The following is a 16,953-nucleotide window of genomic DNA, read 5'->3' as shown; positions in this document are numbered from 1 at the left end:
CAAGAGGTGCAAGTGCCTTCATCTGGATGTGAAGCAGGTGATCAGTCTTACCAGTCTTCTGCAGCAGAAAAGCCTCATTATGGAACCGGGTGAACGTACATCCCATCACGTGAAGCGTTGTTGCCCATGCCACAAATCTGATGAGGTGATGGTCTGTAAGGATTAGGCGGGAGCCAGAAGTGGGATGTGTTTTTGTTAGACAGAGATAGAGAGCAGGCCTAATGGTTGACTTTGCAAGCCCCAAACCTTTGGTACATTCGGTGCAAAATATATATTTATACATACAACAGGACGGACATACATATACATTTATATACAAAGAGACAAACGGGACCGCACACTTGGTACACGAACATGTGCTCTCACATTTCACGAAATCAAAACAGCCCTATTGATTCATCACCGATTCATGAGCGACGAACCATGACCACCGACCTATTACTAAGATAGGCAGATACATGTGAAAGTAACAACACCTTAGAAACATGCTGCCGAGACACTCGCCGTTACACTGTCATAGAGTAAAAACAAACTATTGCATTCGCGCGTCATTCCCGGAGCTAAAACTAAGTGACTGGAGCACCTGTATTTCCCACGCCTTGCTCCCATGAGCATGGCGCTCAAGGTATGACAGTGCCAGGTGAGCATAAGGTCGCAAGCCTCGAGTGAGCGACCAAACGGACGACCAAAGTGACGCAACTTAACCAGCTCCCTCGCCCCCTTTTTTCTGAATGGATAGCAATATCCTCATGCAAAAAAAGCTAGTAAGGACAGTGTGTTGCACTATTTCAGCATGCAATATCGAGCTATAACACAATGCCATCTAGGGGTTTCTGCCTCGGCACGGCTCACAGAGCTGACCGGGAAGATCCCGCATGCATTGGACTGGGTACGAGGGGTTGGTGGTGGTGGTGGGGCTGTGGGACGACAGTCTGCCTCCACATCTCGCTTCACATGTGGGGCCCTCTGGCTCTATTCCAGCCCCGCCCCCCCTGTGGTTTGGCTCCAACAGGACTCTGTACAGTAGGTGTAGTCTTGCATGCACCCCATACAAAACGAGTATGCGTGTGTATTTGTGTGCATGTAAGAAAGTGTGTGTGAGACTGGGGGGGGCTTGGGTCGGGTCGTGCACTTGAGAGTTAGAGAAATTTAATCACATGCTTATAAGACAAAACTATTGCCTGACATGGACTTGAATGCCAAAAGTTCTGAAGTATAATATATCCACACAGCCTTGAAGGCTGGTGCTTGTTCCCCATCGACATCGTCATCGGACCTGGTCCGGTCATTCAGAAAGGAGGGAACCACTGGTTCTTTTCTCTGAAGGTGCCGTAGTAACGACAGCACACTTTACCGCCCCCTTGTGTTGATATCTGCTTTGGGAATTTAAAACCACGACTCCTTAAGTTTCACCATCTTTGTTTTGTGAGACCCATGGATCTGGTCTTTTTCTTCTTCTTTCTTTTACAAGGAAATAAAATAGCTTTCCTTGAGAAATTTCACTTTATGGTCAGGAAAACCCAAGAGGCACTAAAAAAGGTCCCACCACTGCATCCTGACCAGGTTCCTGGGGTGACACCCGGCTACTGTCTTTCAGCTACGAAGGCCTAATCCGGTGCCAACATCAGAGAGAAGTCGTCCTCCTTCCTCGAGCACCACCTTAGATTTCCTTTCCCTCCACTTTGTGTTTCGTGAAATCCTCCTCAGGGGCTGAACACAGTTGCTCGAGGTTCATACATTCGGTCACTTATTTGGTACATTCATCCCTTTTCATAGGTTGGGTAGGTGGGTGGGATCTCATCAGTGAGAAGGACCTTGTCATAATTATGAGCGGCCGTCATCTGTCTGTGAGAGAAAGTGCATCTGTTGCTCGTGACGACTGTGTGGAACAGTTTTGTCAGACAGGAAGCCTGCACTTCTATCCCACGGAAGTGTGTCAGTAAATGTATCTTGCACAGCGGAGCGAGTGCGTCTGTTACACTGTAAGAAAGTGCACCCGCAGCATCGCGGCTAATGCTACAATACTGTGTGCACTATTTGTGTGTGTGTGTGATACTGGATACCTTGGTGAGTATATGCAGAAACAAAGCCGCATGTCTCAGGTGTGTCTTCGCCTTCCGTGCCCATGTAAGAGCTCTGATGACGCAGTAGTTGGGGGTAAAAGTCCTGACCAGAGCCTGCCGTCATTATCGTGACACAGTCCATAGGTGTCACTGATGATTTGTGACGCGTTGTCCAGCTTATTCAGCAATCGATGAAACGATGAAAAACAAGTGTATTTTCAGTCTACATACAATTTGTGTATGTTTATCTGCGTGTGTGTCTTCGTGCACTCCAGTGTATCCCCAACTCTCAGACAGGCAAGGAGGACCAGCCAACATCCAGTTCTAAAATGTCACATCTTTCTATGCTGATAAAAAAAATCTTGGGGGAAACACTGGTTTGCAACATTAATAAAAACAAAATGTCTTATGTTGTGTGTGTTTTGTACAAAGGTGATTAGCGTGTGTGTATTAAAGTTCCTATAAGGTTGCAGCCTCGGTGCAGAAAGGACACAGTTTTGAGGTCCGGAGAGGGAGAGGGGAGCTTAGTGTTGTTTTTTGGAGCAGCTGTCTTGGAGGTGCAGGTTGGAGGAGGAAGAGGAGGTGCTAGAAATCCAGTAAACAAGCCCATTAACTGAAGAGATAAAGCACACATGTGGCTCAATGAACAAATGTTACCATGAAAACAATATATTGTACTGTACAGCTTTTCAAACCATTCTCCGATTGTCCACCTGTCCTCCAGAAGGTGTCCACTTGACTGACTTCTATGAGATATGTGAGAGAGAGGCGGAGGATCGGAACACAGCCTGAGAGCTGCTGAGTGAAGAAAAAGCCAGTTGGGGGAAAAATAAATAATAATCAGCTGAGTTGTCCACGGGGGGGGTTAGTTGCCATTTGAGGATATTAGTTTTAGTTTCCATGTCTCTTCTCAGGGAGAATGGTGGATTTCCAGATGGTTCTCTCTCCCGAGTTAAACCTGCGTGTGAGCTGATTTGGGGTCACTCCAAACCGAACGTGCTCGTTTCCTCGACAGCAGTGACCAGCTTCTCGTAGAGCATGGAGAAGGAGGGGTAAGGTGGGAGGTCCAGACGATTAAAGCAAGTGTGAGCCCTATGGAGACACACACACACACACACAAGAAAAGATGATCAGATAGATGTATAATATATTATGAATATATATAAATCATAAATAGTATTTTGTATATATAGGGCATAACTGTAGAACGTTTAAACCTCCTGTAATATCTTTTTTGAATGAATACGCCTATATAAAATGTAATTTCACTAATTCTCCACAGATAGGAACCTGGATGAATGATATACATAAGGCCTAATATGCTTTTTCCCCTTTTAAATAAAGAAGTAAATTAAAAAGATAAATAGTCAAAATAAAAGTGGTTTAAATGGATCACCTGTGCCTTTAAGCTAGCAGGGCCGTGCTGATATACTGTGTTCATCAGGTTTGGTAAGGGACCATACACAAACTATTGCAATGACGAGGGGGCTAAATCTGTGCTAGGTCCATTATATATATTTTTGCTGAAGCGAGGTTGGGCCTTTTATCTTTTTTCCTCACCCCATATTTATATCTTCATATCAGCCTACCCTTGCAAGAATAAAATATTAAAGATTTTTACAATAGTCACCAATGACATAGTACAAGTGTAATTAGCAATTGCCAAATCTGGCAATTACACCGGCTGACTGACTTAACCAGAACAAATAATAGAAAGAGAATAGAAAATATATCAGACAATGCCTTTAATGTACGAGAGCAGACGTCTGGATTGTATGAGGCTTCATACAAAATGTAATGATAAAGTAAGTGTGGGAACACTGGAAGAGAGAACGTTGAATCACTTAGATCCATAAAGGTTCAGTGTGAGTTTTAAATTGACTTATTGGTCCCACTAGTTTTTGATTCCATCCATTTTCGTCTGCTTATCCAACATTTTCCAGGCATCCCTCTCCCCAGCAACGTTTTCCAGGTCTTCCTATATTCAATATTAAATTTAGCAGGGGAAGGCCGATGTAAAATACAAATAGTGAGAAAAAGAAAAGTAAAAGGCCCGACCTCCCTTCAGAAAAAAGAAAATAAATACAGCACCCTCCACCTTTTGCAAAGTGAGTCATTTTCTGTACACATTCATCCCATTAAAGACATCCTACCTGGGTAAGGAGGTGATTTTCCCCCACTTCTCCACACAGAATCTGCGGGGTCCATTACTGCCCCGGAGAGAGGCGAATCCCTCGTAGGGAATGCTGGAGGTGCCTGTCACAAACTAGAGAGAAGAGGGCCACACTCGTCACACAATGTATGAATTATTATTTACAGTGTGACTCTGACTGTATCTATGGCTGCGTGACTCAAAATGTATGTAAATTAGTCTTTTTAGTTTTAACTGAGAATTGAACTGAGGCTTCAAGGAAAACAGAAAAATGCATGTTGTATAATCCAGTTACATATCAACTGGATGAAAGTAACGTCCTCCTGCAGCCTCAAGTACATTATCCAGCTAAAGGCTAAACCCCCATCATGCACTGGTACATCTGTTGCGTGGTCAACAAGACTCTGCAGCGCCTGCAGGGCCCCCGGCCTCCACACGGGGGCAGCCCCGAGTGCATTCGGTCACCCGCGTGCTGTACCTGCAGTAGTCTCAGCCTCTGCTCATTGTTGAACCTCTCCACAGCTGCCCAGAACCAGCGAATCACTATGTGGTTGTCATGGTAACCTGGGGGGGGGGGGGGGGAGAGAGAGATAGACGATGATGGTGCATGAGTCAGATGAATAACAAATAAGGCTTCTCGTCCCCTGCTCCCCACTCCCCCGTCCTCCTTCCATCTCTCTACTTCCCCTCTGTGATTTTGGAACGGGCGCCGTCGTTTTAATGTTTAATGGCCGGAGCTGTTTGGTCCGTCTCAGTCGATTCCTCTATTAAAAGATCCTCACACTGAGTCATGGCCGATTGTCGGTTTGAGCTCTCTTGTCTCTCGGCTGCTGGCGGCTTCTCAACTGTATTGGCCAGACCCTTAAAAAGCCTTTTAATGTGATCTCTTGTAAATGGTTTGGACACTGGCGCTTGCATGCTTGTGCTGTACACAATATGAATCACAATAATGAAATAGCAATAACTCCACCAAGCATCCAAGTGCTCATTATACAGTGCATTACAGTTAATATCAACAACCTCATACAGTTGTTGAATAGCTAATGGGAATATTTATCAAACTCAAGAATCACTATTGATTGTATAGTGAGTGGTTAATGTGAGAGCAGCAAACATTACAGGGATTTATACAATATTTTGCCTTTTTAGATGAACAGAAAAAAGATTTGAATGAATTTAAATCAATATTAAAAAAATATAAAAATAAACTAAAAATACCATAGTTGTTCTACCTGATCAGATACCAGCATCAGAAACATCTAAACTTTCCTTACGCCACATTAAGGACTATATGTTGTCGATATGTTGCAGTAAGTTACTCCTCATGTCCACTGGAGTATACGTATCTCCTATATAATATATAGTAATATAAGGAAACCCCTAGCATTCCTTCTACTGACTCACAGGAAGCAGCTTTGCGGGGTATCCTGGTGGCTGAGGTTAAGAGGTGCAGAGGTATACCAGGGTTTGAATTACAGGGGGTATGGGGGGGAGGGTTCTGACCCCCCTAAGACTTGGACACCCCCAAAAGAGGTCAAAACAACAGGTCGGAGGGTTTCGAAACACTAAACTATCCTTCTTACCTTTAATCGTACTGAAATATTACAATATATTTCCCATATTCATGTCAGACACCCCTAAAGTCGGCCAAACCATTTGACGTGAGTGGGCCTGCCTCACTCCCATCACTGCAGTGGTAGGTAGGTTAATGTAAGTAGCTGGCTATCTCGCTAGTTTAATACACTTAACTAGATTTCCTTCAGAGTTTATGACTTGTGTCAAGTGTGTTGTGACCCCTGACTGCAAAAGTTGCTGTGTGGTACGAGCTCTATAAACTAGTGTAATAGATTTGATTCATCATCATCCACAGGCTGCAGACATGATGCTAAAAGGACTCATGCATGCGTCTGCGCTGTACTGGCTTTCCTTTACGTCCTGGGGAAAAAGTGGACCCCCCCACCACTAGTCATTGTGTATTCACGCATCTACATTTGCCGTGTCATTTCGTCTTACATCTCCCCAGAGGTCAGGTCATATTTCTGGGTTTCCTCCTCAGAATGACTGAGAAATAAAGTGAAGGAGAAAATCCCCCTCAATCACTCAGCACTGAGAACATCTATCTAACCCCCCCCCCCCCCCCCCCCCGCTCAGAACACAAGGTGACTGGTTGCACAAGTTGTGGACGATTGTGTCACTAGAACATGAGACAGTGTATACACTGCGTATGCATTTGACTTTGTACGTTTTCTCCCGTCGCTGTCAACACTTTCATCTACGTGTCTGCTCCGCTGCCTCCATCTCTACGTACCTCCTCTGTACTCAGTGTTGTTTCTCCAGTCTGCCAGGTCGATCTCTGCCGTGCCTGCAATCACCAGCTCCAGCTCCCTGGCGTCAAACACTGACACCAGTCGCACATCCACCACCTAACAGACAGACACACGCAAACGGATGATTAGGCGGTGCAGCCTCTAATTTATCAAAGTCTTCCCACATACTGTACATCACATTGTTTGATCAATTTCAGAGCACTGACTTAAGACAGTAGATCCTCAGTGTGAAGATATACACACTGACGCAGATGGCAGGAGGATGAACAATACCGATTTGTTTACGGTAAATGTTGGATTTGATTTGTTGATCAAACCAGAGGACTGTAAACTCACAAAGTCCCGGTAATCTGTCCCCCTGCCAGCCAACGGACTTAAGCAGGGGTTGGGTTTGTACCAGTTAGGAAAACACACGAGGAAGAAGCAGAATACTGGCGCCAGTCCAGATTACAGTCCGCTCTTGGTTCACTTTGACACGCTGACCTCCCTCAGCATGTAGGACTGTGAGCCATCACGTGTCACCAACCATCCTCTTGTACAGTTCTAAACTGGAATACGTTCTTTCTCCGACAAATATACTGCACACGCACGTCTATCTGTCCTTACTCAGAGTGTGAACAGACCAGTCCAGACATGCTCAGGAACCTCACATTAGAGCCAAACTGTGCACTGCACACAAATCTAAACATTCTCTGTGGTTTACAGAAACTAATAACTGTTTCAAGTCTTTCTAGTTGAAAAGTATTGTGACACCAGTTGCTTGTTGTTGCTCAAAAAAAAAGAAGAAATCCCACTACGTCATCGCTAGTGATCAATCCTGTCACCATTTTCCCGGCCAAAATAATTACAATTCACGATATGATCTCGACAATCATCGAAACAAGTTAAAAATAGCACTAAAACACACTGCGGTCACTTTACCTTACATTTAGCTAACAAACATCACAGACACACATCTGTTTTAGTGAAAAACAAACTATCTTAAATAAAAGTGATCATAAATCATAAGGTCCCGCTGCGTAAATAAAGGATACATTTAAAAAGAATGTGTGAGCCTCTTAAATGATAATTCCTGTAATTTAATATCAGGCTCTATTTTTTAATTTTCTACCGTGATCACTAGCGATCAACTTATTGGGAGGGTTTTAATCGCAAGCAGCAATAAAATCCTATATCGTCCCATCCCTACCGATAGAGTGTATTATAGCCATAATGTGCTGTAAAGAAGAAAAATCATACTTATCGCCCTTTTACACTCACAGCCTCATTAATTATGTGCTGTACCTCATAGAAGCCTCGGACCAGGCTCTCCGTCTGCTGGGCCACTCCTCGCTCTATACGCCACTTGACCATGCGCTCGATGTACTCCTTCTTGTTCTTCTCTGACACAGGGATACCAGCCCCGCCCGGCTTCAGCTCTCTCTCGGTGATCTGCACAATCACATGCAGACATTGCAGTCTTGAATACGGATGTGTTTTCACCAGGCTGCAGTCACACATTTAATGAAGAAATGCAAGAAGACTCCTCTTATTCAATCCCTCACCTGTCCAAAGACCTCCTCGTTCACAGTGAAGGTGAGGTCCAGCATGTCTTCGATGTCGTTGTCCTTCATCCACTGCAGGCTCTGGTGGAACTCCTCGTCCAGGAACTCCAGGTCACTCAGGTCACATGGGCTGCGTGAGCACAGGCAGAGGTAACGCAGAGCTTGCAGAGAGGTCAACAAGGCACTGATGGGTTGCCCTACTCATGAACCATGGCTGATTGTAAGCAGGGAGGTTAAAAGATTAATTAGCCCAAGCACAATAGCGCAAGACAGCTGTCCTCAAAGATAGTCAAATGTGAGACACAGCCTGATGCATGGCAGGAAAATAGGTTTGCCCAAATGTATTATGTATCAGGATAAGCCCCTTGGGTTGTTACATCTTAGTTAGGAGGGATGTGAGATGCTTACCAGGACACAGGTAATAAATAAAAGCAAACAGACAAAGATTTTTTTATACTACATTCATTTATAAATATATATATGTACATTTAATGTGCTGATGTGCAAATCAATAAAAGCAGATTTTCATGAAGTTGACACTCGCTATTAGAACTCCTTCTTTGTCCTTTAATATATGTTGATATTTCCCCATCACTATTCACATCATGCATTTATAGATGTAAACAGGAAGCTTAGTGTTGCTATGGAGACACTATTTATTGCCCTTTCTTAACTTATATTTTTTTTACATTTTGATAAATCACCTGGATTACTTTTTATACAGAAAAAAAATATGAAAATGACGAATATCTGTTTTGTATCCGTTTGTTTTTTTAGCCCCATTGCAGGAAATACTTTTTGCACATTCTCTTGTAATGCAGCATGAAATATTTATATATAGTCATTAGAAACTACTGTATGTGACTTGTATTACAATCTAAAACACATTTATTTTTGCTAAATAAATGCTCGTCTGTATAATAATGTGGAGCCAAGAAAGGATCCATGTCAGTGAAGAGGTTAAGAACCCTTTTTATTACATAAACATCTGTCCTTAATGCAGACATTTGGCAGGGTTTGAGGTTGTTTGGACAAAGCTATTAATAAGGATGCTGCTCCTACTGCCAGCTGCTGGCTGAGAGGATCTGACTGAAACACTTTCATTCTCAGCACGGCCTTATAGAGTTAGTGAGGGGGATCTGATTGGAAGCGCTGGGGCCCTGCAGGCTGGTGTGGAATTAGGAAGTCAGAGGGAAGCGGGCTGAGGGACTTACATGCGAAGAAGCCCCTTGTAGAAGGGCCGGGTGAAGAAGGCATCCAGCAGGTACTGATGGACGAGGGCCAGGCCCAGGATGCGCCCACTGAAGCGAAACCTAGACGCAGAAAATAGAAGGTAAATCGTCCCTTCAAATGATTGTTCCCACCAGGTGTTTAGTAAGGCCTGCTTTGAGCACAAGATGGAGGGAGTTCAATCTGTCAGATGTCGACAGAACGAGCGTAACGTAGCAGATTGATTTTAAATCTTCTCTCTGCGGATGCATTAACATTGTGGAAGTTAGTTTGCTCGTGTGTACTTGTTTCGTCTATTGTTTAATATAGTATTTAACGAGCTAAAGTGAAATTTGAAGTTCACTTTCCAACTGACGATGCACCAGATGGTGACATTGTTTATGACAATAAATACCCCCGCCCCAAAGATTTACTGTGAGAACGACGCATTGAGTCTGTAGCACAGAGACCAGCTGAACCAGCAGGGACGGTGTTTCTGTCCTGTCTGTCTTGAGGACTCCTCTAACGTCAGACATATTGACTTGACATTCTTCAATGTGATGAGTACCATTAGGTTTGTCCAGCGTGACAAACAAACCCCTGAAGACTTGAATTAATGTTGCTTTCTTCTTCATCCAGCCTATCATATTATTGTTTTCCTGTCTAGTTGTCTGCCCATCCATTCATCAGTCTGATCATCCATCCATCCGTCCATCCAATCACTGTCACTGAGGCAAAATTGACTGGTGAGCCACAAATTGCTGATCCAAATTTCCACGCAGCACCCCGCAGATGACTTCTATTTTGGGACCGGCGCACAGCAGTCAGAGCTGGACAAGAAGGACACTTTACAGTCAGCACAGCAGCAGACTAACTTCAACAAGCATACATCAGACAGACTGATACGGCATATAGACACATACATAACTGGAGGCCTCACCATTCGTGGTGGTTGTCTACAAAGGCAGACATGGGGCTGATCTGGACAGTGTACGTGTCATTGGCCGAGTATTCAAACAGGCCGTAGTACGGGTTGAACAGTTCTCTGGACACCAGGAAGAAAAACTCTCTGGAGGGCCCACTGTAGTCGAGCCTGCAGTCATCACACAATGAAATACACAAGCATGTCAGTAGGGAAATTAAATCAGTACATTTTCAACCCATTCTCACTCCCATCTTGTCAAATATGGCAGCCTGATCAGACCATAGACTGTATATAAGTAGTGGACGTAGTCGTCATGACGTCACCCATTGGTTTGATCGGCATTTCGGCTGTTGCCATCTTGTTTTTTTGCAACCAATGAACGGAGGTGACCACTAACTGAACATCATGCCGTATTAACAAATACTTGAAACTAGAGATTGAGACCATAAACTCATGTTTACAATGTTTACTGAGGTAATAAATCAAGAGAGAAGTAGAGTCATTTTCCCATAGACTTCTATATAATCAGACTTCTTTTTGCAACCAGAGGAGTCGCCCCCTGATGGCCAGTAGAAAGAATGCAAGTTTAGGACACTTCTGCATTGGCTTCACTTTTCAACACCGAGGTTGCCGCCTGGATCAGATGTAAATCGGACTCCGCTGCACGTTGACAAATGTGGCTAAAGAGGCCACTGACTTAGTGTCTGTATGTGACCAGTTGAATGAGAACGTGTTGGAATGTTATGTTGTTCTCCTGAAATTACTGGTGTAGACAACAGTCTCAGCTAAATCTGGTGGTCATTATTTTAACGATACACCCGCATAACCATCGGTTCTTGTGCATTTGCAGTAAGAAAAGGATACAATACATTTATCTGATAACAAAGGATATAATATCAGTCACTGAAAAACACAGTGTAGGTGCTGCCTCTCATCTCTGTTTACAGTAACCCTACTTATTGATGTTTAAGTATTCCATGTAGTACATTTCTAGCTGCCTTTTAACGAGTACACTGTGGATTTACCGGGCTGTTGACAGATGTGCGTGTGTGGAATTGTACATGGTGAAAGCACTCATTAAAACGTCCTTGGATCGACGACAGTTGAATTCACACACCACACACTTGCACTCTAAAGCATGATAAGGAAGTTGATTGGGAATGCGTCTTTCTCACCCGTCCTCGCCCACAAAGCTGACGTAAAGTTTGCTCCGCTGCAGGTCTTTACGGGAGTAACACATGATTTGGTTAAAGGCGTCCTCCAGGAGGTGGTCCCTGCGTATGATGAGCCTGGGAGAACACACACACACACGCACACACACACACAGATGTATTGGTATTAGACCCGTGAACATAATAATTCTAACAATATTTTGTATCTACACAACGGTCATGATTAACTTAATAGACTACTATTTTGAATTTTACAATAAAGCCAATAAAATTTACCCTGACATCGCTAAACCAAATCGCAAATTAGAATTAGTCTGTAATCTCTCGATCTTTTGATTTCCAAGAGGCCCGCAACTGACCCTTTACTATGTTCCGCCCCTCGAACGCAGACTGGCCAATCACAGCGTAGCATCAGCCAGCTCTGACCAGGGTCTGACAGCAATCCAGGTCTGCTCCATAGACTGGCTACGCTTTTACACTGTGATCTGTAGGCTTTGCTTCTATCGCTATCTCTTTAACCTGTTTTCACAGCCAAACCTCCAAGCCTTCAAATGCACATTGTAGACCCTTCTGTCTGCATCATATTCCTTCAGGAAGGGTTAGTGACAGTGTGGGCTCCATGGTAACAGCTTGACGGAGTAGCAGCGAGGGAGGGGGCTTAGCAAAGGTTCAATTGGATAAACCTAAAACCAATTAGAGCAACGACAGAAAAACGTAAACAGACTACAACGGGCAGAGATGAGCTGTGGGAGGAGCATCAGTATGAGTGTAAACGAGTGTTTTGCTGTTTTCCATCAGAATTTAAAGATAAAAGGAGTTTTTACTTTGACTGGACCCAGATGAATCTGCAAACTCATGTTTTAATTGCTCTGGCAATGCACACATTCATCTCTTTTCAAATGTTGGGTTTAAACCTACTTGACTTTTCCCGGTCCCTGTCCATAACCTTTGGTCTCCAGCTTTCGATAGAAGTTCCTCAGTTTAGCCTCAAAATCACGCTTATAGGGAGCAGGAGCGCGGGCATTGGCTCGCTGGGTGCCTGAGATATAAATATGAGAGAAAGAGAGAGAGGACAGAGAGAGAGACAGAGAAAGAAAGGACAGGAAGAAAGAAAAAGGACAACGGTAGTCGGAGTGGTAAACAGACAAAGAAAGGGAGGCAGAGATGGGTTGAAAAAAAAGAAAAAAGAAGGAAAACAGAGAAAGGGAGATTGAGATAAAATGAAATTTGGATGATCCAAAGCTTCAGCCTGAACAGGTAAGGAAAAACTAAATCTGAGAATTGGAGTACTGTATGCAGGTTAATCCTGGATTGTAATTTTGCATCAGACTGTTGTAGCTGTCATTGATTGGAGAGATACACAGAGACACAGAGACACATCTCTTCATCTGTCTGTGTTTTGGTTGAACAGTTCAAGATTAGAGGTAGGTTCAGTATAGATAGAGAGTGCACAGAAGGACAAACACACCGACACTAAAGAGAGGAAGCGTGTGTTTGTGTACGTGTCAACTACTTAAAAGGGAAAATTTGCCACCTTTCATGTAGATGTCCAATCAGGGTAAATGTAGTAGATTAAAGCAATAAATTCCTCTGCAAGTGGCATATTGACCCAGAGAGCTGGGTCTCTGGGTCTCTGGGTACACGTAGGCCCACTCCTCCTGCTCACGGAGTGGGCCTACGTGTACCAGGATGAATCGCTTCGGACGCCCGAAGGTTCCCCGTCGGCCATATCCTCTTGCACGACTAATGTAGTCTCATTCTGCTGCATTTCTTAGCCTGTAAATACCGCTAAATATCCAAATCAGCCAAAATATAATAAAACGTTTTCCACAGTCATAATTTGGTATGCCATTGTTTTTGTTATACATTTGATCTTTGCTTATCAATTACTTTGCTTTTTTCCTTCAGATTATTATGGAAATTACTATTTTTGTTCATAAAAAAGTATATGGTCATTAAAAGGTGCTAAATCCAGAGCATTAATATAGCAGCAAACATATATCATCGATGTAAAGATATAGCGGAGTGATGTCCTCCTTGAGCAGAGAATGAAGTCACTCTCCCTCTGTGTGTGTTTAATCCCAGTTTCTCTGTGCTTTGTTTATGTAACCGGTCCAGCTGTTTGCCGCTAACAGCCGGCTCAGCCGTCGCCATGTTGAGAGCCGTGTGGAGGCAATAGGCCCATTTCACAGCAGCCAATTTGACATGTAATCACAGGGTAAACACAGGTGTAATGGATCATGTTAATTATGGTCCCATTCTAATTAGTGTGTCAGTCATTCCAGTGAGTCAGGATGCACCAGGGCTCTGGCCAATGGAACAAGGCCATAACTAATGACATTTATCACACCTGTGCTTACCCTACAATGACATTTCACAATGGCTGCTGTGAAAAGGGCCTCTCCCTCAATCAGAGATATGCTCTGAATTTAGCACCTTTGAGGACACTAAGTGTGCATGTGCGTGTGTGTAGAGTTTGTGGGAAGAAGAGAGAATGTGAGTGTCCGTGTAAAGCACGTCTTTTGTGTCTTAATGTTTTATATTAGCCTGACATCAACTTGTGTTATATAAGAATGTACTGTGAAATTGTTTCTTTTATTTAGTATACAATGTAAACCAAACCTCACGGCGGAAGGTGTGAAATGTAATAAAGAGACAGAACTTAATAAAGACGAGTAAAGGCGTTTCATGGCAATAAAGTGGCTGCAGACAGAGTGAGACAGACACTTACCAGGGGAGCTCTGAGGAGACGAGAGGCAGTAATTTGGGTGGAGCAACGGCGGCACATATGACATCACCTCCTCCTCAAATAGGCTGGAGACGAGAGAGAGGAACACACGCGGAACACAGTCAGAGAGGAAAAGACATGTAGAAATCCTACATCTTAGAACAGCATAGTATCAGCATAGGTGGATCAAATTAAACTTGTATTCCTGGAAGTGGTGGAGCCAGCTGGTTATGTCCGCCACCCTGACACACAAACGCACATGAACAGCACTCACCTAAGCAGCATGACGAGGTCAGCGTCGCTAGAGAGACGAGCCAGCCCTGTGACTCCCTCACTGCGAATAAACTGCACCTTCTCCCTGCACACACACACACACACACACACACACACACACACACACACACACACACACACACACACACACACACACACACACACACACACACCAGCGGGTAAAGTGACACAATCCATTTGGATTAAAGGTTAACTGTGTGTTTAGTTTGACTGATGATGATAATGGAGGTGTTGGATGTGAGAGAGAGAGAGAGAGAGAGCAATGACAGGGGGAGGAAGGGGAGAGGAAAACGGAGAGAGCAAGAGGCATACTTGAGCGAGTGATTCCTGGCGAGTTCGGGTTGCCTTTCCTGCAGGATCTCGACGATGTTGGTTTGCCGTAGAAATGCCACTATCTTGTCATTGTAGGCTGGAAGAAAAATGAGGAATGTGTATTTATATCTGTGTCTGCTTGGTCACACTATTGCATGCGCACATTTTGATTCTGCCTGACCTACCCACAGGCACCACATCGTGGTACTGACTTCGACTGGAGCCGCTGAAGGTGCTGGATGGGCGGGGCATGACGGGCGGGTTGGCTTGGCGAGAGTCGTCCACCACCTGTGACAAAAGGACACACTACAGTTCAGGTCGCATCCTAGTTCTGAGACCGGTCCGCCTGTCAGGATACCGGTCACTTTAGCATGTTCTCGCCCCTTAACTACACACTTCTTATTTCTTATGTGTCTGCCAACCATTTTCCATAGCATACCACATAGATAGATTTACAGTCTCCCAAGCAATTCATTCCAACGTTGTATAAAAATGAACTTGCAGATATTCTGTATTGGTTTTAAAAATAGGTATCACAGTCAGCACAGTATTCAAGATTTCAGATGACTGCTGTGTATATCAGAAACCTACGGAAGCCCTGAGACGATACAAAGAAATGATCTGGTTATTTATTTTAAGTCTGATCTAAATTGTTTTCTCTCCAGTGTTTATGACTTCCGTTGGACAGTTGAAAAAGAAAGAAAAGGCTCTGCCTGGATAATCTTTCTAAGGTCCTTAAAAAGATCATATCTGTGAAACAGGTTTTGGCCGGTGATTATGTCAGGATCATTTCGATGTGTTTGTTGTTGTAATACTAATTTCGGCCACACGAGGCTGAAGTGTTCTAAATAGCACGGGGGAAAAAAATCATGTTTTCTTTCAGGTGAGTCCTAATTTATCCGTGCACTCTATACACAAGGTACATATATTGTGTTCTAGCAAGTTATGTAAATTAAAACTCACCATGAAGAAAACGTGAATGCTTTTAGTCCTCTTGGGCTAGAGTGGTGCACTTCAGCCTCTTGTGGCCAAAATCAATAATGTAACAACGAACACTTGACCCTTACAATACAAAACAAAAAAATCACCCTATTTTTTACCTCTTTTAGATGAAAAGATTATGAAAGATGATCCTGGCAAAAACCTTTTTTTTCGCCTGTTCTTGAGTCATAAACACTGGAGAGAAAACTATTTAAAGCCTAGAAGTCAAACTATAGCTAGTCCTTGTCATTGTTTAACAGTTATGTCAGATTTGTAATTGTCTGTAATAAAAAGGTTTTTAACCAATCTCAAATATCAGAAATGCTACAAAGCCCTTAATTTTAATAATTCTAAACATTCCCTGCTGTGTTACTATCAATACACAGGAGACCTTTCCAAAAACCATTACCATAACCAGACAACTAAAACCAATAACGTTGTGATTTTTAGAGATTCAAGAGGCAACAAAGGCCTCTTGAATCTCTATGGCCCCTAGAGTTTATAGTAATCATACTGAATGATGCTGTCATTCCTACATACATACACAGAGCTTTAGAAGAGATGAGTGGCAACAAGATAGGGGCAACCTGTCAACATATGAAATATTTGACATACGGTGTGTTTATGAAGATTTTCTTCAGTCATTCCGGGGATACAGGAGGATATCTAGAAGGACTAAGTCAAAAGCAGCTTTGTTTCAAAATGAGGTAATGTTTCACTCTTTTCTATCGGACTAGCGTTGTACTGAAACAGCACTGATGCCCTTGCTTGGTGAACTAGCAGGATAACACTCACAAAGCATTTTTCTCCTTCAAACCGGCCTCTCTAAACATCGCACTGTCTCTCCTAGCCTTAAGTTGACTCCAGGTGACAAGTGGTGCAGTGGCGGCTAGTCTCTCACCTCCCCTGCACTGTGGCTGCGCTGGCGGCTCAGGTGCTGGCGGTGGGCCAGCAGCCCGGTGGAGCGAGAGCTCTGGAGGGGAAGCCGCGGGTCGATGAAGGTCGTGGAGCGACAGTTGTGATCCACAAAGAAGGGCTGAGGATTGAGATGCGAACACCCGCGGTCAGGCATGGATAAACTCCACTACGTGCACACAGAAACACATCTTCACATGCAGTACACTCAAAGGGAGGATTATAAAGACAAAACAGCAGTAAAGACCACTGGATAGCTGAGCAGAGATTACAATCAGTGGACGCCCACGACCTTCAGGGTCATCCCAGGTCGAAGGTCAACACATACACA

The 16,953-nt window shown here is 43.7% G+C and overlaps 1 protein-coding gene across 1 annotated transcript in view; it reads right to left on the bottom strand.

The window, feature by feature from the left end:
• Positions 1-1,132: 1,132 nt before the first annotated feature.
• hecw2a (HECT, C2 and WW domain containing E3 ubiquitin protein ligase 2a) overlaps positions 1,133-16,953 on the bottom strand; it is a 28,683-nt gene continuing 12,862 nt past the window's right edge. Inside the window, exons 15-29 of the mRNA XM_076081777.1 lie at positions 16,609-16,743; positions 14,912-15,014; positions 14,727-14,823; positions 14,395-14,478; positions 14,124-14,206; positions 12,311-12,431; positions 11,396-11,509; positions 10,236-10,388; positions 9,301-9,399; positions 8,087-8,216; positions 7,827-7,973; positions 6,524-6,638; positions 4,694-4,779; positions 4,217-4,329; positions 1,133-3,155 (exon numbers count right to left, since the gene is read on the bottom strand). Of these exons, the coding sequence (XP_075937892.1) occupies positions 3,044-3,155; positions 4,217-4,329; positions 4,694-4,779; positions 6,524-6,638; positions 7,827-7,973; positions 8,087-8,216; positions 9,301-9,399; positions 10,236-10,388; positions 11,396-11,509; positions 12,311-12,431; positions 14,124-14,206; positions 14,395-14,478; positions 14,727-14,823; positions 14,912-15,014; positions 16,609-16,743 (1,692 nt within the window). The 3' untranslated portion in view covers positions 1,133-3,043. The remainder of the gene's footprint in view (positions 3,156-4,216; positions 4,330-4,693; positions 4,780-6,523; positions 6,639-7,826; positions 7,974-8,086; positions 8,217-9,300; positions 9,400-10,235; positions 10,389-11,395; positions 11,510-12,310; positions 12,432-14,123; positions 14,207-14,394; positions 14,479-14,726; positions 14,824-14,911; positions 15,015-16,608; positions 16,744-16,953) is intronic.

Source organism: Anarhichas minor, unplaced genomic scaffold, assembly GCF_050575085.1.
Source record: "Anarhichas minor isolate MPS153535 unplaced genomic scaffold, ASM5057508v1 ptg000087l, whole genome shotgun sequence".
NCBI classification, from domain to species: domain Eukaryota; kingdom Metazoa; phylum Chordata; class Actinopteri; order Perciformes; family Anarhichadidae; genus Anarhichas; species Anarhichas minor.
The sequence above is the reverse complement of the archived record's forward strand: the minus strand, read 5'-3'. Positions and strand labels throughout refer to the sequence as shown.